At 42.7% G+C, this 22,320-nt stretch overlaps 1 protein-coding gene across 1 annotated transcript; it reads left to right on the top strand.

Annotated features, from left to right (window-relative positions):
* Nucleotides 1–1,850: 1,850 nt before the first annotated feature.
* Nucleotides 1,851–19,664, top strand: zbtb16b (zinc finger and BTB domain containing 16b; the record flags this gene model as incomplete). Its single annotated transcript, XM_080053936.1, has 7 exons — nucleotides 1,851–1,919; nucleotides 3,139–4,444; nucleotides 7,191–7,288; nucleotides 9,731–9,817; nucleotides 16,911–17,081; nucleotides 18,213–18,380; nucleotides 19,435–19,664. The coding sequence occupies exons 2-7, from the start codon at nucleotides 3,252–3,254 to the stop codon at nucleotides 19,662–19,664; spliced, it is 1,947 nt and encodes a 648-aa protein (XP_079910062.1). The 5' UTR covers nucleotides 1,851–1,919; nucleotides 3,139–3,251.
* Between the last annotated feature and the right edge of the window lie 2,656 nt (nucleotides 19,665–22,320).

Below are 22,320 nucleotides of genomic sequence, written 5' to 3'. Positions count from 1 at the left end.
TGAGCTGTATTTCTATGTGAATTTCACTATCTGTTATTTGATACACACACAGGCACACATATTCACAAATACATATTTGTTGAAATACACATATACACTACTCTATGCTATTATGAAGAACCCAGACAGGGCATGTTATCTCAAATAATTTATTCATGTGGCCTGCAGTGGCCTAAGTAGCAAGGGAGTGCAAATTTACATTTTAGCCTGTAGTTGAAACACTGGCATATGTGTGAAATTAGCAACAACTAGGAAAAAACACAAAAAATTGAAAATGTCAAGACATTAGTACAAGGAACCAAAAGAATAATAAAAAAATCAGTTTCTCTCATCTTTTGGCAGCAGGGTCAAAAAGTGTGGTTTTAATAGAATTCTGTGTGCCGTACAATGGCCCTTAATGGAGGGCACATTTTAAATCTTAAATAGCCAAAAGAATAGAAATGCATTCAATTCAATATTATTGCACATTTTTTACATCTATCACACTCTTATAATCCCCCTCAAAAAAATCCAATTCAGACTAATTATTTAGCTTTTAATTGATATTTTGTGTTTTTCCATTAAAAAAAACGGGTGACTTTTTCTAAAACAACTGGAATTTAAAGGGTTAAAATCCTTAAAATAAAGATGAATATGGTTTGTATGGTGAGGACTCGAGTTGAAAAAGAAAGTTATAAAAAAAAATTGGTGGAAAAATACATTCATGTTATTTTTATCTACATATCAATCCAAAGTGACATCTTAAGCGCCGAAGGAGGCTGAGTGTGAGTATTTTTTTAAATCTTAGATATAAAAAAATATAAAAATGCATTCAAATCAATTTCATTGCACATCTTTTACATCTATCACACTCCTATAATCCCCCTCAAAAAAATCCAATTCAGACTAATTATTTAGCTTTTAATTGATATTTTGTGTTTTTCCATTAAAAAAAACGAGTGACTTTTTCTAAAACAACTGGAATTTAAAGGGTTAAAATCCTTAAAATAAAGATGAATATGGTTTGTATGGTGAGGACTCAAGTTGAAAAAGAAAGGTATAAAAAAAAATTGGTGGAAAAATACATTCATGTTATTTTTATCTACATATCAATCCAAAGTGACATCTTAAGCGCCGAAAGAGGCTGAGTGTGAGTATTTTTTTAAATCTTAGATATAAAAAAATATAAAAATGCATTCAAATCAATTTCATTGCACATCTTTTACATCTATCACACTCCTATAATCCCCCTCAAAAAAATCCAACTCAGACTAATTATTTAGCTTTTAATTGATATTTTGTGTTTTTCCATTAAAAAAAACGAGTGACTTTTTCTAAAACAACTGTAATTTAAAGGGTTCAAATCCTTAAAATAAAGATGAATATGGTTTGTATGGTGAGGACTCGAGTTGAAAAAGAAAGTTATAAAAAAAAATTGGTGGAAAAATACATTCATGTTATTTTTATCTACATATCAATCCAAAGTGACATCTTAAGCGCCGAAGGAGGCAGAGTGTGATTTTTTTTAAGGATGCACTGAAGGTTAATTAAACCAAATTAATGTTTTAAATAAACAACATTTTCAGTCTAGCTGCAATATAATGATGTATTAACTCGGCATCTCCTCATTATCACTTAATCAGTTTATTGCATGACTCTTTATTTATTACAGATTAAAATCACACCCTTGTTCTCTCCTGTTGAGACCTATACCTAGGCTTACAGTCTATGGTTAAGACACAATTCAACACGTAGTTCTTGAAGGCAGGTTTTATTTTGAAAGCTCAACTCGGAAGTGCTGTTTTCCCGCCGCTGGCTTGACTGTCGCGGTTGGCTGATGATTTGCTTACTTGAAACAGGACTGAGTTTGGAGCGGGTACTGTGAAATGTGTTACCATGATGTTGCCTGGATAATCCGCGGAGGACGTTAGGAGACAAAGGTAAGCACAACTGTGACAGCCGACACTTTTTCATTATTATTTCTGCCAACGATATTATTCACGTGGCTCTGCTCCGGTTAACTACTTTTCAGTCTCAGACTACCAATATAGGCTAACGTTTAAAATTAAATAAAAAATAATAATAGCCTACTAATGACAGTTTTGTGGCGGGGGTGTTATAATTTCGTTCTACAGCAGACATGTGGAAATCGTCTTAAGTTTGGCCGTGCTGTCCGGTTTGTGATTTTGCAAACTTGATTGAGCTCAGCTCAGACTGCATCGCTTACTGTTCGGTTCAAGGAGAATATTTTGGGATAAATTGGATCTTTGATTTTCGGACAGCACGCGCCCCCTTCACTCAACGCACATACACAGTAAATGAGCGCGCGCGGAGGGTTAATTTGTCGCAATGTGTTTGGATATTAAAGGTGGATTTGTGCGTGTGCACCTGATGCGCGCTGCTGTTGCGGTTAGTTGGGGATGCAAGCTGCCCGTCAGCATCCCTCGAGGTGCCGCTGAGTGGACTGACAATACTACTCATCACACCGAGGCGAATCATCACTCAGACTGTCATGTAGGTATTTAAATGGAGTGAGGAAACGTGACACCGTTGCGGGGATGCGCTTTACATTCTGGATAGTTTTGCAACTTATTCAGGGATTTTTATCAGAGCGGCTCCATCGTCTTTAACGCATCTAATCGTGAACGTGCACAGCCTAAATAAACTAATCAGACTTCCAGGGCGTTTGGTAATAACAGGCCTACCTGTTGAGGGCATACATGTGTGTGCGCGCGCGTGTGAGAGGAGCTTGATAAATTGAACGGTCACCTCTCAGTATGCAGACGTTATTACAGCGACGTGACCGCTCTCAATGAGACCTCAGACTAATCACCTGCAATGGAAACTGTTGCTTTGCGCTTATCGACCCGTTGTCTGTCTTTAGTTCCTAATTAGAATAAATAAACACGTAGGGGGGCATGAAATAAAACGCAGAAAATGAGTCAAATGGGGGTTTATACTTCTCTGAATATATTTAATTATATTTTAATAATTTTATTTTTTTATTTAAAATTCCTATATACTGACCATGGTTTAAAGTTTACACTGGGGGATAATTAACTGGGTTCTACGTCACATTGTGAGAGCAAGACAGGCACTAATGATCCTCTACACCCCCCCCCCCCTTTCTACCTCCCACCCCACACTCACACACCACAGACCTACAACACAGCCGAAGGCAAAGCGAAGCAGGGCAAGAATACAGCCACACCTCATGCGTGGGCTCGGCACGGGTCCGAGTAGTAGTGGATACGGGTCTGAAGTGTACCAACATGGGTGTCCTCCAGCTCCACAACCCCACTCACCCCGGCACACTGCTGCAGCGGGCCAATCAAATGCGTCTGACCGGCACCCTGTGTGATGTCATCATCACAGTGGACGGCCAGGAGTTCCCGGCGCACCGCACCGTGCTGGCCTGCACCAGCAAGATGTTTGAGATCCTGTTCCACCGCAGCAGCCTGCGCTACGCCCTGGACTTCCTCTCCCCCAAAACCTTCCAGCAGATCCTGGAGTACGCCTACACCGCCTCGCTGCAGGCCACCGCCGAAGACCTGGACGACCTGCTGTATGCCGCAGAGATCCTGGAGATAGAATACCTGGAGGAGCAGTGTCTCAAGGTGCTGGAAACCATCCAGGCAGAGGAGAGCGAGGAGGCCGCCGCCAGGAACTCCGCTGACCACGGCGACCACAGCAGCAGGGCCCGGCACTGGAGGCACATGTTGATGTCCAAGAAGCATTCCAAAAAGGATGGACCCAACCAACGCACCACCACCACCACCACTCCCACCGCTCTACACAACCTGGCGCTCTATCACATGGAGGACAGGAGCTCTGAGCCCGAGACGGCCACTGACTTGAGCCCCAAGCTGGACACAGAGGAGGTGGACATGGAGAGTTCCCAGCAGTCTCAGCGGTGTCACAGCACAGAGTTATTGTCCCAGTCCCTGGACGCTGCCGACAGAAGCATCAAATCAGAGAGCATGCAGGTGGACGATGACGGGGACGGCTACGAGGGCCGGTCCTCCAGCGCCGGGGAGGGCAACCTGTCAGACCAGCCCAGAGACGAGGGCCCGGGGACCCCTCTGAGGAGCAGCGTGATCACCAGCGCCCGAGAGCTGCACACCAGCCCTGAACACGGAGGAGGTGGAGGGCAAGTGATGGGCAGCCCGCTGGACTGTTTTCCCGGGATGGCTGACAAACATCTGGCCTCCTTATACAACTCCATGCCCTCCAACCACTCAGGGGAGGGGATGCTGCCCGGGTCTGTGGCCCCGTCCCTGGGCGTGCCGCTGGACCCCAGGGCCTACAGTGGCCTGCTGCACCAGGGCTTACTGCACAGGGAGCTCCTCAGCAGGCTGGGCCAGTTCGCAGCGGGGATGAGACACGAGGGCCAGGCTCAAGGCCAGCTGTGCTGTGGAGAGTGCGGGCTTCAGCTGCACAACAGGCAGGCCATGGAGCAGCACAGGTAACATGCACCAAACATTTCCATCAATGCCACATTTTATTTATTTTTTACACTTTCCCGCAATACTGCAGTATATTTTATGGTCTATTTTAATATCTTAAGAAATTATTGTATCCAGTGGTGGCAAAAATCACCTGTTAAAGCCAAAAGAAAGAGGACAAAGTTTGGGAAATTTTGCTTACCAAAAACAATGCGACCCTCACTGCGCAACATTTTCACTGACAAACATGTGTAACGTTTAATTGAAGATGGGATATGCAGGGGCATGTGTACTTAAGCGGTACAATGACAATAGATAAGTCGTTTGATTGTGCTGTTGTGCTGTCATTTGAATTAAATTGTTTCTCGGGCTTCAGGATTTTTCCTTCCATCATGTTGAATACCACGGGAAACTGGAAGGAGCAACAGCAAATATGTTAATTTATTCGCAAGGGACACCTGCACTCATGTCCTGACAGTGAGACGTCTCGGCGTGTTTTGAATCAGGTCTTTGTGAGGGATTTCAGATAAAGAGGGCTTGGTGTCGCATAACGCTGTTATTTACAAAAGCCGTATTTTCCAAATTCTGTTTGATTATTTGTGCAGAAGCGTGCCCTCACACAACAGGCTGTCTTCCCAGGCTATTTGATATGCATTCCTTTGCATCAGCAGAGAGGAAAGCCTCTCAGCAGGGACCGGGCTGGATGCTTCAGCTACATGATGGATAACTTCTGCTTTAACACCCGCTCTGTTGTTGTTGTTGTTGTTTTGTTTTTTTTGGTAATTTTTCCTTTATTTACGAGCTTGTCTGTTTAGATTTCGTCATTGTTCACAAACAAGTTTACAGACCGACTAACTCAGCCACATCTCTCATTAAATTTATTACAAATGTTTATAATTGTGCGTGCTTGGCAGTGTTTGACTCATCATTACAAACAAGACAATATGCAGCTAGCCCGTGATTAGGATCCCAGCCTCTTTGCCTCTGCGCGCCTGTGGCTGACTGTCAGTTTCGTGCCACTCCAGCATTGTGTGCTGAACGCCCGGTGGAACAGAGCTTCCTATGGGATGTTTAGTGATGCTCGCTTAATGCTCACACAGACAGAAAGGTGTCTGCAGGAAGAAGAAGGAGTTGCATCGGTTGCACAGCTCCAGGATGTAATGAAGGCACTGTCGGTCTGTAACCAGGTCACTGAGCATACACCTGGTCTAAGATTGACATTTTGTGTTGTGTTGTTAAAGAAGTATCTCCTGGTTTAGTATCAAACAAGCAGGTTATTAAAAACTCTGTTGATAGAAAAATATTTTTGAGATTTACTTAATTTCAAGAATACAGTATTCTTTTTTTTTTTTAAGATATTTTTTGGGCATTTTTTATGCTTTATTGATAGTGTAGAGACAGAGTTGAAATGGGGCAGAGAGGGGAGTGACATACAGAGAACGACCGCGGGCTGGAATCGAACCCGGGTCCGCTGCTGGCCGAGGCCCATGGGGGGACGCCCTACCAACTGAGCTAAGGGCGCCCCCAAATACAGTATTCTTGAGTGAATCAACATAAAAGTAATTGTCATTATTTTCTTTTATTATTTTTATATTTTAATCACATTTTTGACTTTTTGGTTTCATGTCTTTATTGGTGTAGGAAGGAGACAGGAAGTCGTCGAAAATAGAATGCAACAAATGTCCCCTGTTGGAAACCTTGTGATTTAATGGTCGGCGCCTTAATGGTCGGCGCCTAAAAGCCCAAGGCCACTCCATATTTGTGCCTTTAAAAAAGAGTTTACAGTGGAAAGAAAATAAATATATGAATGCATGGTTGGCTGCTCAGTCTGCTGGGCCATCAGGACACCCAACGTAAAAGCTTTTTTTTGTTAATCTTACAGTAAAAAGACGAAAAAATAAATAAATGCCAGTGTTCCCCGGCATGTAGCTCCAAAATATTTTTTTTTCCTAAATATTTTACTGTCGATTCCATGTGTATTAAATTTCTACTCAGGACTCATTTGTTTTGGCCCACAGTGTGTGTTTAAGCATCGACTCTTTCCACTGCTGTAGCCGGGTGATATAAGGATAACAGTACAGATGCCTTGCATGCTTGGATGTGTGTGATATGATATGATAGGTTTTGCTGCCGGCGGAGCTTCAGCGAATCATCTTCTTTTCTCCTTTTCATTGCAGTTACAGGAGAAGTGTGTGTGTGTGTGTGTGTGTGTGTGTGTGTGTGTGTGTGTGTGTGTGTGTGTGTGTGTGTGTGTGTGTGTGTGTGTGTGTGTGTGTGTGTGTGTGTGTGTGTGTGTGTGTGTGTGTGTGTGTGTGTGTGTGTGTGTGTGTGTGTGTGTGTGTGTGAGCGCATGCATGTTATGTTTGGATGTGATTGTGAGTTGGCGTGCATGTAATTGGTGTGTGTGGGTTTGTGTGCATGCCCAGTGTCTTGCAGTGCTGGCGGGTGGAGGCACGCGTATGTCTGCACTCTGAAATTAGCCAGATATCCTATTGTCTGTGTTCTTCTAGCATTCATGCGTTGTGATTCACAACTCCAAGGGCCCTCTTACACTAATGATGTTGCATTCAGCGAAGGGATCCTTGGCTGAATTAAAACATGCTCCTCTTCTTACAAAGACAATGATGCTTCTGGGTTTTTGCGAGACCTTACGGAGGGCATAGAAAACCATATCATTTATTTTTTTGTATTGTCACAAGTGCGTTCTCGCTCCGTCTCTTGTCTCTGTTAACACGCTCACATTAGTGTTTGTTCTTTCTGCCACAGGAGACTACATAATGAGGAGAAGGGCCACGGCTGTGAATACTGTGGCAAACACTTCCAGGACAGCATGCGGCTGAGGATGCACATGCTGTCACACACAGGTACTTAGAAACTCTCACACTCTCATCTCAGAGTATTCTGTGTTTATGAAGCCTCTTGATAGTGCGGCCTTTCAAATGCACCTGTTCATACTACACCCCCCCCCCCCTCCTCCTTCTACCAGTTAGTGCTGCTCCGAATACTTGGATCATGCTTTCTTTTCCATGCTTAGGTCTGTGTACCTCTCCCTCCCTCCCTCCCCTCTCCTTTCCTCTCTCTCCCTCCGTTTGAATCGTTTCTGTGTTTTTTTTTTTATGAGACTCTGGCAGCTCGCCAGCTCTGCCCCTTCTGAGTGATGACATCATCAGCTGCCGGCAGGCCTGGGTGTTCTGCCAGTGTTCCGAAGCGTGTGTGATGGCTCGCTCGCAGATGTGTGTCCAGGAACACACTGTACCCAAATGCAGACTTAATCAGACCTGACTGCTCTCCCAGCTACTTTATCCAAAATAGAGAAAGAGGAGCGGGGAGGAGGGGGGGGGGGGGGGATCAGGGGACTAGAAATGAAACTAAAAACCTCAGTTGGAATATGTGTATAGACGAGACAAGGTCCCTGTCCCCTCCGCCTTCTCTCAAAGGATTGTTGGGGAATGACATACTGCTGACAGATGAGAGAGAATCTGCTTCTTTTAAACTTTACCTGAGTCGTCCTTTTTTCCTTCTCTGTGTGCGCTCTGCTGCATATAACCCTAAACGAATGCATTGCCTTGCAACATTCTTAGACCTCGACAACAACACGCTTTAATTTTGTTCAATTCACACTGACATCCACGACAGCCGCACCTTTAACCTCATTTGAATTTTTTTGTATAAACTCCCCATCCCAATGTGTCAACCCATAATACTACACAAAAAAAGAGAGAGAGATGTGGATCTCATTTCTTTGTCACTGTGTATTTCGGTATAGCAGCCTTAGATCCCGCTGGTTGCTAAGGAGCGAGTGCTCCACTGCTCTAATGGGCTGATTTGGTATTCAGCTCGATGCTGGCTCTTATTTTGGTATGCCAGACAAAGTGTTTTGATGGAGGACGATTGCAGCCGCGTCTGGAGACAGTTTGATGGTTTATGGATGAGAGCACACTCCGTGCCTTTGACTGCACAAGACAATGCACTATGTTCTCTTCTTCCCTTATCACACAATCTCACACAACACAACACACCGCACTGGACAGCGTCACACAACATCAGGATCTATAACATTGCTTTAGTGTTACTACAATATATGACTACTCTCTACCAAGTTTTTTTTTGTTTTTTCGCCGTGTAACAAACATGTGCAGTTCCAAAACAGTAATGGTTTGTTTTCCAAAAATTGTTGTTTATAGAAATGAACAGATTGGGGCTTTTTTCGTTATTTGAGTACGGCACTGGGAACAGTGGCACAGTGTCTGTGAATAGAGGCATCGTAAGAGTTGAAAGAGGACCACATTTAGGCTGTAGCGCTCAGAGTTCCCAAGGCTTGTGGGTGTTTTAATGAGTCATTTTAACTTCATTTAAAGCCAGTTGAGCAGAAAATAGATCAGTGAATGAGCCCTGGGCCAATATGGATCTGCAACCGATTTACATCTCTGTGAGAGCCAACCCACATCCAAACAGCTGTGTGTGAGAGAGAGAGAGTGAGTGTGTTTATATGTGTGTGTGTGTGTGTGTGTGTGTGTGTGTGTGTGTGTGTGTGTGTGTGTGTGTGTGTGTGTGTGTGTGTGTGTGTGTGTGTGTGTGTGTGTGTGTGTGTGTGTGTGTGTGTGTGTGTGTGTGTGTGTGTGTGTGTGTGTGTGTGTGTGTGTGTGTGTGTGTGCAAATATCCATCCTATGAGGCTGTCTGGGCAGGTGTGAGGTGAGTGCAGAACAAGGCTTAAACATCTCTGCGAGCAGCATACGTGTCTCTTTCATGTCTTCATGACAATAGACAAGGGCATTCCAAAGGTGAACTGGGAACTGTAGTTACAGTGCCTGCGATGGGATTTGGGGTGTTGACTCTGAAATGTTTTTTTGATAAAGGATGTGCCGTAGGCGGGAAGCGTCTGCTGTAGAGAGAACACCCAGTCCTTCTGTGGCCTCTCAGGCAGACAGTCTGCTCACTGTTCAGAGACTGATAACAGGCCACGGTAAATAAAACTCTTCAGCTCTGCTCTTTTTTATGTCAAGAAGAAGGGCCATTGCACCCTTGTCTGGTGCCTTTGTTTGTCCTGAGTTGTGTTTTTATGGCGCTTTCCTCTGCTCCATTGTACTCTGCGCATTTGATCCTTGTGTTCAACACCTGAAAACCGCAAGTGTGTGAGAAGCGAGGGGTCTTTGGTGACTTTTGAAATGGTGGCGCCTTTGTTCCTTCTCTCTCTTTTCCCCTACAGTTCTCTTTAAATGCTACATTAACTGACTCACAATGCAATTACAAAAACATGTGTTTTATTGTCTGATCAATATCCTTTCTTATAAATCTGATTTTACAGCTCCTGCAGAGGCGCTAGTGTGTGATCAGTGTGGAGCAACATTCTCCTCCGAGGATGCTCTGGAAGCCCACAGGCAAACACACACAGGTAACACACACACACACACACACACACACACACACACACACACACACACACACACACACACACACACACACACACACACACACACACACACACACACACACACACACACACACACACACACACACACACACACACACACACACACACACACACACACACACACACAATGTTTAACCTGGACAGCAATGCATTGAGCTGTCAAGTAAGCCGTGACTACAGGACTTGTCTAAACTAAACTTGCCTGTCATGCTGGCTTGGTTAAACTGTTCCTGTCATGATGCTCCATAATTTATCAACAGAGAGGTGGGAGGCCCTCTCACATATCACCCACCAATATCTATTGGCATCCAAGCCCACTGCATGCCACTTTGCCACAGCCGTGTCTGTACCGTGCCAGTGTTACAGTTTCACAGACACACGATCCTCACCTCCTGTCTGATAGTGCATGTGGAATTATTTACTTTACACTCAACTAAAAAGGTGGACAGCCTTTGTTTTTACAATTATTTCAAATTAAGAAAAAAAAGTTTGTATTACTGTCTTTTCAGTGCAGTGAATGTCTGGCATTAACAGTTGGCATTAGGATTAGGATCCACTTTGGAAAAGTTATGCAGGGTTGTCAGTAAAAGCCTATTGTAAGAAATTCATAAATACTTTGAGCTTCAACTTTAGTATCCCTGAGAGGAGATTTGTCATGCAGCCAAGTCAATCATAAAACACACACACACACACACACACACACACACCACATAAAACAATGCAATTACACAAGATAATATCATTCTATTTACATCTATTTATCAATAATAATCCATAAATAAATATATTTGGAGGACAATTTACAGTTGGCAGGTTACATTCAAGCCTTTTGGATTTCTGCATGTTCTCTGCTAACATGGCTTGTTTCGACATCTTCTGAAATAAAGCTTAAAAAAGTCCTCAGTTGATTTACAATATAATTCATAGCTCTAGACTGGGTCTGTTTATTTTAAAGTACAGCGGAAAGGATAAGCCAATAGATTAGTCGATCGTCGGGAACTTGATTGGAAGCTGTTTTGAGGATTGATTAATCATTTAAGTCATTTCACTAAATCCATCGTCTCTATTGTCAATATTTAGTGTTTTGTTTTTTAGCCTTCTACAGTACAATAGAAAAAAAACAATATACTTTGGTCTTTGGACAGCTGATAGGACAAAACTCTGGGCTCTCAGAAGTTATGATGCACATTTTTTTAAGATTACTATTAATCAGGAAAAATAATCCACACAAGAAACAATGATTAAAAAAAAGGTTATATTCGCAGCCCCATTTATATAGTGGACTGACCTATGACACAGTTTCTGCCAGCTCTTTAAAGCATTATTTTATTGCCATCGATGAAATTGTTACTGACAACCTACAAAGCCTTCATAAGTATGCCTTGTGGCAAAATGGCACATTACTCTTGAATATGATCCCATTTGCTTGGAGTGAGAAAGACTGAACAACACGCGTTAGACTCAAACCTCTCGCACTGTGGTAACAAAAACAAAACTGTATTGTCGTCAGACGGTACACATATGCCTCACAGTGTCTGAATCCACACCTTTTCTGCTACTGTCAGAGAAAGGTGATAACCCTCTCAGGAGCATTGGCATGTAACTGTAACTCCAGGTGGCACACACAGTATGAATACTTAATGGATGTGGACATGGAGGGGTGTTAACGATGCCCAGAAGTTTCTACCCTCATCTCCCCTAGTTGTAAACATCCAGAGCTCGGTTTCAGCTTGGCAGCGTATCCAGAGCAGGGTACAGAAGGGCATTACTCTCAGCTCGCTCTGCCGTGACGCCTGACCCTTTTTACCCATACTTATTGTTGCTCTCACAGCCTACACTTACATATGCTACAGGTGTTGTTGTGCTAACATTGTGTTAATGTGTTGAGGTTATGTAGGGGGAAAGGTGTGACGTCGCTCCAACTCCAATGCAAAGATTTTCATTTAAATAAACAAAACCTGGATTTTATCTCTTCTAATACAAAAAAAACACAGGATGTTTCAGTGCCGATATTTAAGGCTGCCTCGGCTTTAAATTTGCCATGTGGCATAACCAGTGAGCCAAATGAGTTTCCTCTTTAGCAGATTAACACTGGTTAGACCTCACCAGCTGCAACACTGCTGTCCACCTCCTCTGGTGGGGGAAATAACACTACTTTTTTTTTGGCGGGGGGGGGGGGGGGGGGGGGGGCCTAACTCTGAGGCCATTTGACAACACTGGACTCCAGAGAAAGTCTCCTTTAGCCATTTTGATATGTCAGAGGTGAACGGCCGTGGGTTGCTCTAAGTTAGAGATCAAAGGGAGGGGTGAGTTGGGGGCGGGGTGGACTGTGGGAAGGGAAGGGGGAAGGGGGCTATGTGAGGACTTCCCGAGGGCAGGAGAATTGCTGCTGGTGTTGGGTGCCAAGACTGAGAGGAAAACAACATCATGTGCTGCTGTTTACTTCTCACCACAGCACTGTCATACTCTCCTCTGACCTACTTGTCAGTGCCCAAAATAAAAGAATGGATCCGTCTCCGAACTGCTCTCACAACAAAGGGGGCTGTTTCATCAGAACAAGTAAAGGCTCTGGGTGACTGAGGTTTCAATTTTGGAAAAAAAACAAGACTATAGCAAATCTATACAGCACGCACAGAAATGACTGTATGTGCTTTAAACCATGCTCGTTGTCCATTTTGCCACCTTGCCTTTAAGGAAAAAGGCCATCAGAGTGCTGCCTTTGTGTACTACTCACGCCAGCTGTACCCTTTCCACACATTACAGGCTGCTTCATCAAGTGAATAATATTACCTTCTGTGCAAGCCCTAATTAAACAGTCTTGTTGCTCATTCAGATACAGCTCAGGCCTTATAATGCAGCCCTTTTCGTTCGCCTAATTGTGCGTCCGTCATCATACTGCACCCTCCTGTTAGTACCCTGTTATAATTCACTCAAGCCTTGAACTGAATTGAACTGCGCTCGGCTTGGCCATGTGCCCCCACCATTTATTTGCTTCGATCATCATGGTACACAATGCCCTGTCATTTTACGTAAGGGGAAATATAGCACATAGAGTAAATAGTGTACACATTCCAGGAATAGCAGCGAATGACACAGTGTGAGAACCCAATGAACCGATCCATGGAATGGTGGTTAAACATGAGCAACGTATCTCTTGTTGCATTAATTATTGAGTCGGTTGTTCTTCACCCGGGTAGATTAGCAGTCCACTGATGAGTGCCCGGGGTTGTTTAAGGTACTGTATCGTTTGTTGTATATGTGCCGCCCCATCTGCAGGGAGCTGTCTGAATCAACTCAGACAGTAGCATGAATGCGCAGGGTCATACGAGGTCTAGCACATAACGTAGCAACCGCATGACTGTGTATGTTTAACTGGGTCATATCAGTGAGCCAGCAGACATCAAGTACACTGTGTGTACGCTGCATAGGGCCTTAGGGCATAGTTTATAGGGGTTTCAAATGGCATACGCTGGCTGGTGGACACAATAAGTCATGCTACAATATTGTTAATTGTGAAATCTGTGGGAAAATCCCTTTTGCCATTTGATAGCAGCAGGACATATGACTAGCTTTGACTTGGCTGCAGTTTACCATGTACCAAAACAAATGCCTCAATAGATCAAATTCTGCAAGCACTTAATTATTAGTTAAAATTAGGTGTTTTGTATCCATACTATTCCAGCAAATATAAAAGGCAAATCATTCTCAACTCAATCACTTTAATTGTTGGGCTCCGGACACCGAAGTTAAGATTAACACAGAAGAAATTATACAGATTTGCAGTCGTCACTGAATGCAATCTCTTGTTCAATTTGCAGTGGGTTTACTCCCAGATTCTCAGGGTGGGAAAACTTTTGTTTGCCGCTTGAAAAGAAACAGGCTGCGCTTATTTGTGAATGAAGGGATTAGCTTGAACACTTCACCCCAACAAGGACCATGATCCTATCTGGTTGCCTAGACACATGGTTTTGTTTCTTAGGCAGCGTGAGAGCGTGGCCGGCTCCCACCTCGGCTGGACTGAATAAGTGGCAGATGTATGAAGGCAGACCCTGTTAAATAACATGAGTGTGGACATCTTTCGCAGTGCAGTATGTTGAAATAGCATAACAACCTCGAGCCAACCTAAGTGCGCATTTGACAAGCAGCTCAGTAATAGAACACAGTTAATGTGTATATATATATATTTAGTCTCATATCAGAATTGCTTGGAAAGTAAATCATTATTCCCGCTGTTAAGGCTCCCTCCCACCGAACACAATGGTCAGTCAACTCTCCGGCCTTTGAGGAATACCATTGATTACATGGTATTTACCCCATTGAGGACCAAGGGTCAGGGGTCATCCTGTGCCTTAAAACCTAAATCCCAAGCCCATTGTCTGGTTAAGGGTGAGAAAGCAGGGGGCAATGACAGCCAACTTTAGGGCTTATACTCTCATAAAGAAGCTCCTCTGTACTTATTACCAAAGCTTACTGGAAAACTCTGCAACTGCAAATCCTTTTTTGTTTGAAAAGTTAACAGAGCACAGCGAAACGGAATGCCAGCACTAACGCATACAAACACGTCCTCGCCTCCGAAGGATTTTGTTTACACTTCAAGACATTATTTGTTATTTTTATTTTCAGCGTTCAGTGGCGCAGAATAAAAAAATCTGAAAAACGAAATGACTGCTGAGCCGCGTGTCAACCTGAGATCAAGAGTGAGATGTTTGTGACGGAATATTTGTCGTGCTTCTTTATGCAAGTTTCAGTATTGTGGGTGACAGAGGGATCAGGACGTACATCTGTAAAAGTCTGCGAGTGTGTCAGCGAGAAACGTTTTACCTACCGCAAAGAAACTGGGCTGTTAAAACTTTCAGAGAAGACAGAACAAAGTACGCGGGCTGCATTGAAACAAGCATTTTCAATGTATGGTAGTTAATAAAGAGAAAGAGAGAAGGGGGCATGATTAAAGTAGCTTTGAAGTCTCTACAAGGTGGATAATATGTTATTCAGTTGGTTGAGGGCTCTGCTCTGCCTCTGCTCAGCCTGCAGCTAAACTAACCTGGACACATTGGAACAGAAAGCACTCCCCCTGCTGGCTGCAGCTGATATTACAACCTACACTAGTTAAAGTGCATCAAGGCTCCCACATCACAGGTCATGCAGAAACTGTGTTTTGTGCCTCTTAAATGTCCTGAGCCATTTTTAGATAGATCATTATTCTGACTCCACTGTTGCACAGTCAGTGCCTGGCTTTAGTTTGGTACGACTGAGGCAGAAGGTAAAAGCTGGACTTAGACAGTGAGAGGATTTCCTGTATGGTCAGCGGATAAGGGGAGTGAGGGGGTGCAGAGGCGTTGGGAATGGAAGGGGCTTTTGTTTTCAACTAAAATATTGTGATCTGTGGGTGAGAAAGGACCTTGGTCATTAGGCGACAGCATAAAGACAGGGATTGTAGGAGTTGCGTGAGGAGCCTATGACTAATGGGCTTGGTCAATGAGGGCCTGAACCTCATTGTGTGCCTTTTGTGCAAAAGTCCACAGGGCTAAAGCCTCTGAACAGGTGCAGTTCATTCCACCGGATCGCCTCCCCGCAGGATTGTTAAGATCAGGGAATGTCTTTCATCCCTTCCTCTTTCTGTTAATGATTACGAATGATCAGTTCTATTAGTGCAGTTTGAGGGAAATTTTACAAAATTAATCTGAAAATAAAGAAAGAAGCACCTTAATTTATAGAAGAGTCTTTGAGCTTCTGTGTGAAATTGTACTTATCCATGTAATGTGAAGCTTAAAAAGGCGCCTTGCTTTATTTGAGCAAACTGTGACATGTGGATTAGTAAAACAATACTTGGTTAATGTTTATGATTTATACCCAAAAAATGTGAATTGTTGATTTGTTTCTTTTCTACTTTGAACAGGTTTGTCTGTTTACTTGATAGAACCTAAAGCAACTGTCTGACACTCTTCCCTCTTAGTATGAGTGTGCTGTATCCCTTTCCCTGCGTTAATTCCAATTTAATTGCCAGTTGCCTCAAGGCACTTCAATAACAGTAACAAATGATTTGATTTAGTGGACCTCATCAGACTGCATTTTAAATGCGACACAGCAACCCCACTTGAATTCCAATGAAGTGCTGGCACAGTCCTCTGTTTACTAATGATCCTCCGCTGGAGATGTCTGATTGAATCTGAGTCAGAAGCAATGGGACCTGCTAGCATTGTAAATGATCTGCAACCTGAGCAGACAGACAAATAAGGACCTCATAATCTCACATTAAAGCCTCACTCTCCAGAACGTGCACATTATGTCTAATGCTACTGATTAACCAGTCCCTCAGTCTTACCACCACACATATGAATCTGCATCGGTGCGAACGCCAGAAGGGTTATGAGTGTTGCCGTACACAACCTGTGTAGATCAAGTGTTGACTGTATGACAGCCAATGGATCTTCTTCACATTGCCCATTTTAACTTGAGCTACCCTGCCAGCCAGCGACTCCCCTATCTGTATTCCTCTCCACACTCTGTGCAACAGGAAAGCAGCCCCAAAGAGATGCCAGGTCACACACAGGATTAAACTGGATTGTGTTTTTTCCTGCAGTCCTGCCTTTAATGGCTTGATATCACTACTTAACATTCTGCACAGAGCGCATAGTGTAGGCATCATTTAAGGTGGAGCTACTCTGCCGCTCTTTGAGCACAGAGACAGAGGACTTCACAGGCTGGAGCTGACTCCTGATGGGGAATGAAGAGAATAATTACACATCTAACGCACCAGGAAGGGAGCCATTGATTGTGTGATTGGCATGCTGTGCATTGTGTGAGAAATTCGTAAAAGAAAAACAATGACTTTCATGGTTTTTAAAAATAGAAACGTAGAAAGACTCAGACACAGTTGAAAGTGCCTGCGGGCTTTTAGGGGAGTTAGTTTTAGGTAGAGGCACTTGCTCTTTGAAAGAAGCTTTTCCCTCAGAGGACTTCGCACAAAGTTGAAGTGACCCAGTTTCCCCACTTAAGGCCCTGTCTGTGTATGGTACTGAAATAACTGTGCGTCTGTGTCTTGTGCGTTCTCCAGGGACTGACATGGCGGTGTTCTGTCTGCTGTGTGCAAAGCGCTTCCAGACCCAGAAGGCCCTGCAGCAGCACATGGAGGTCCACACAGGCATGCACAGCTACATCTGCAGCCACTGCGAGCGCCCCTTTCCCAGCCACACCACCCTCAAGAGACACTTGCGCTCGCACACGGGTAAGACACGGATCGTTTGCACCATAACCATTATCTATAGTGTCATCTCCATGCCGTGAAACGTGAACTTGTGGTGCCAAACACATGCATATGTAGGAGAAGAGACAGAGACGGCTGAGTTTATTTTGGTATGTGGGTTAATATCCTGAGGTTACTGGCTTTAAGGTTTTAGTCAATTTGCATGCATCCTCTCTCCCATCCTCCCGTCTCTCCCCTTCTCTATAAGATGACTCACCTCTCTGATGACAGCACTGTACCGTTATGGCCGGTGCATATTTTGGGCAATTTTCATCCTGTTTATATTTTGGGTTTCTTAGAGAGCCTTTGGGCTTTTCGCAATTCACGGCTGTCAGTTCTTGTGTGGTTCACCCAAAATGATAGAGGAAAACCCAAATAAATATTGAAGGAAAGGCAAATGGAAATGACTTGTCTGAGTGTTCTACCGAGGCTGAGTCTTGGTGCCGCGGGAAACAGAGAGATATTTACTGAAAAGATGTCCCCCCCTTTCTTCTTTTACCTTAAATAACACTCCCAGCTGTCACGACGGCTTGATGTCTAGACGGGAGAAATACATAATTGATGTGAAGAGACAGAAGTGAAGGGAGTTTTGGCCATGGCAGCCGTAGCTTGTTTGTATGCCATTCTGCTTGGAAGTAACATTTTGTAAATGTCATCGGCTCCACAGTGGTGGTGGGGGGATTGGGGAGAATCGGCCCGTAATGAGGAGAGCAATGTATCCTCTGACTTGGCTGTTGCTGTGGACACTGAGATAATGAGGCACATAGGTCATTGGAGATGAGTCAAATCCTCAGCCAGGGAGAGAAATAGATTAACTACAGTATAGAGAACAGAGCGGCCGCATGCCTGGGGGACTTTTATTAGCTATTAGCTGACGGCCAAGAGGAGTGTTCTCGTGTCATAACATTAGCAACGACTCAAAGCACATTATTTCCCAGCTTGAAAAATGCATGTGCAGAAACAAGGGCTTTGTGAATGTTTGACCTATGCAAGCTACATATGCACCATACCATCATGTCAGGCCAGGGATGAAGATAGTTCTTAGAGCAATAGCAAGATATTGGGCTGTCTGTTGGTGTTGTGGCTGCCGTTGAGACATGACTTTGTTTTCAGGCGATCACCCGTTTGAGTGCGAGTTCTGTGGGAGTTGTTTCAGAGACGACGGCACGCTGCGGGGCCACAAACGCATCCACACCGGAGAGAAGCCTTATGAGTGCAACGGCTGTGGGAAGAGGTTCAGCCTCAAACACCAGCTGGAAACACACTACCGTGTACATACAGGTGAGAGGCCGGGAAACCAGAATACATTCAAGACGTACAAGAAAGCACGGTCCTCGGGTATTTCAGTACTGCCGGGTGATTTAGTACTGTCAATCAATATCTTTAAAAAAACATTATATTTTAGTGTAAAAAAAATTTAAAAAATACAAGAACAGGCCAAAACCAACAGTTCATCCTTCAAAACACGTAATTAAGACATACTGTTGCACTAGGTGTCATGTTCCTTCATTATGTTAAACACAACCACTATAGTTTTTTTAATTTAGCATTTTTGCTGCTTAAAAACTCACTAATATTCAGCTGAACCTAGTCTCCCTTAAACTAATTTTTAATCAATTTGGAGTCATGCTTGCTAAAATGTGCATTGCCAAACTGTTTTAGAAAAAAAATAAGTAACATTGAAACAAAAAAACGCAAATATACATTTGTGACCCGTTTTCTAAAGACTAAACGTCTTCACCCGGAACAAATTGGCTTGAGGCTGAGCGCCACAGACAGGGGAAGGGAAGCCAGAAAATATTGAGAGTAGGACTAATGCATTTATAGTTTGGTCTTTTCATCGGACTGTTGTGTGTCCTACATAAATGTGCTATTTTTAGAGTTAAAAAAATTGCACTAGAATTAAGTTTTGAAATTGAGTGTAAACACAGTAAAGCCTTACCATTACATTCTGATGGTTTTAGCAGCTTTTAAAGCTATTTTATGGAAGAGTTTTAACATTTCCTATACATCTAACCATTGAATTAGATCAATAAAATGTGTCTAGACGTTTATTCCAGGTTACATTTTACTGACAGCTATCGGATTCCTCACTGAGGTCAAAGAGAAACCGCTGTCGTATTTGCGGTGGATGACGGCCGACCAATATCTAACATCAAACTGAAAGCAAACTGATATATGTCCAGTCCCTGAGCACAAACACACTCACAGACACAAGACCAAACCACGTCAAGTACAGAGGACTGAAATGGAGGTGGTGAATCCTGTTTCACCTGTCTGGCCCTCCTGCTCCGGGAGTCTAACAAGGTTAATGCTGTATCGTTGAATCTTTCAGGTGAGAAGCCATTTGAGTGTAAGCTGTGTCACCAACGGTCCAGAGACTACTCCGCTATGATCAAGCACCTGCGCACTCACAACGGAGCGTCTCCGTATCAGTGCACCGTCTGCCAGGACTTCTGCCCGAGTCTGGCCTCCATGCAGAAGCACATAAAGAGCCACAAACCGGAGGACGTACCGGCCGACTGGAGGATAGAAAAGACTTACCTGTACGTCTGTTACGTCTGAGCAGGACTTGGACCCCCTCCCTTCCCATTCCCCCCACGCACAGCCTGACACACATTGTCATTGTCACTGTTGGGTGAAAACCTCGTAACTCCAGTGTCGCTGATTTTTCATGCTGAATGATTACGTTTCTCTATGGTTTTAACAAAGAAAAATAAATTCAGACTCTTTTTGGATAAACTGAAAGAAAATGCAATGTTGGAAATTGTTGTTATGGGAGATTCAAGGTTTTTACTGACAACCGAGAAATGCAAGCACCATTACAAATGTGTGTACACACACTAGGGCTGCAACTAATGATTAGTTTAATTATTAATCAGATCATTTTTGGGATGTTATCAACAAAAGAAAAGTAGTCACATTTTGGTGGCATAGAGACATCTTCAAATACCTATTCCAGTCCAAAGCGGTTCAGTTTACAACAACATAAAACTGAGGAGATCAGCAAATTCTCACATATAAAAAAGGGGGAAATTTAATATGTTCATCCAGAAAATTACTTGAATGATTAATTAACCCTCAAAATTGTTGATGATTAATTTCCTGAAGAATCGTTTCAGCCCTAGTGCACACAAACATACACAGATGCACAGTCTCCCTCAGTCAAGCACACAGTTTTGATAAAAACTGTATCTCTATTGGATCCCTCGTGGTTAACATCAATGCCACAATAGGCTGCTGACCTGTATGTGTACTTTTTGTTTTATTGCTGAACCATCAGGCAACCTGAGTCATGTTCTAGGTTTGTGCCGTAGATGTTGAAAATAATTCCACAAAGGCTTGATATGGCTGAACCCTGCAACATTTGTTCTCCTGAATTCCTGTGTATTCTCAGTTTTGTTTAGTTTTTTTCTGCTGTTGGATTTTTATTTGTTTATTTTTTGCATGTTTTACTTGAATGGCTGCCATGTTTTGACCTCATATGCTTGATCTTTTTAATTAATCTTTCTTGCAGTGGGTGTTATTGTTTTAAGGTAGCAAGCTTACAATTTGAATTGCTCTTGCAATGTAATACATTTTGCTATTTATGTTGTTCATTTGTTACCAAATATGTGCTGGTTTTCATCACACAGTCATGTCTCTTGGGATGATTTCTAGTAGAGCGAGCTCTACCTCTCCTCACTTTTGTTTAAAACCTACTTCAGATTATTTACCCATCAGTAATGTAGTAATTTACAAATAAATCATGGTTTAAATGGTCAAAAAGTGTGTAAAAAAATTGCGAAAAGCCTCAACGTGGCTTTTATGTGTAGTTTTTTTATTAATTACCTATATATAGATGTCTTATAAAATCACAGAATCTGAATTGTTTTTAGGAGAAAATTTAAGAACCTGAAAAGAAGTTTGTTTTTTGTTTTTTACAAAACCTGAAAAAAAATTCTGACATTGAATCACTACGGGCAGGTTATTGTCAGTTCTAGTGTAGCTGTAATGTACAAACTGTCATTGTATGTTATTCCCTTGTGTGAGCCTAAAACAGGCCTTATAGATTTAAAAACATGTTGTATTTTTGTATTACAGTAATTTGCTATCCGTTTACATTTGGTATGATTTGAGAACATCTTAATGTGTGTGTTTTATAAGTCTCTGATTTGATTAAGATCCCCCCCTTGTGCCTCTTTTATAAGTAGAGCATTGATGTGCTTGAGTACATGGGTCTGTGTTATTGGTAGTTGTTTCTGGGTGTTTGTTTATTGTTACCTAATTAAAAAGATAGACTGCCATGTAGATCCACTTTGTCTGAAAATTGCAACTGGAAGCAACATACTGTGATAGTGGCTGATGCTGTGAGACAAACGTGTACTTTTACATTTAAAAGAATTAGCTTGGAACCTGCATCAATGTGTTCCCTTCAAAGTGACAATGGACTGAGATCTCTGGTTGAAAACAGTGTGTACAGCAAATCTTGGCATCTGTGGGCATTACCAATGCCTTCTTAAAGTCGCCAACAACACAGCTCAGTGCCATGAAAACAAACTGTATCACTGTATCTACTCCACATGAACATGCACTATAAATGGATTTCCTTGGTGGACCAAAAGAAATAGAGCACTTTTGTTTGAAAAGGGTTTTTTCTTTGATCTTTCTATGTTGTGATAATGCAGATGTCCTTTTATTTGATGTGTCCTAGAAGGATGTGATTAGCATTGTTTAGATTATGTCGATGTCTGTCTACCTCAGGGCCAGATCAAAGCTCGACCTGGTATCCAATCAGGGTTGTTCTTCTTGCCATGTGTGCAGTAAAATCCCTCTTCATTACAGCTTTGTAACACAGTGTGTGAAAGTGTTTTTCTCAGTGTGGATTCAGGCACAACTCTGTATGCGTCAGTGTTCGGTGGCATGGTAAAAAAAAAAAAAAAGAATAAAACAAGTTACTATTTTATGCATCTCGTCTCATTTGACTCCTTTATTTGCCTTAAAAAATGAACTCAAACCATTTAAATTGATTTGAACTGGATGTAATTTCACCCAAATATATATATTATATCAAAGTGAATCTGGTGACAATACTTTTTTCATACGATTGTCAATGTTTAGATCTGTTCAAGTTAACATTCGTACTTCTTCCAGTAGGATCAGTAGCTGAATTTTTCAACGATTTATCCATTCTCTTTATGCTCACTATTTGAACTGTTTATCCTTAAGAGTCGCAAGACAT

This window comes from Ammodytes marinus (genome assembly GCF_949987685.1).
Source record: "Ammodytes marinus genome assembly, chromosome: 3".
Taxonomy (NCBI): Eukaryota; Metazoa; Chordata; class Actinopteri; order Uranoscopiformes; family Ammodytidae; genus Ammodytes; species Ammodytes marinus.
Note: the sequence above shows the minus strand (reverse complement) of the source record. Positions and strands in the feature narration are given on the sequence as shown.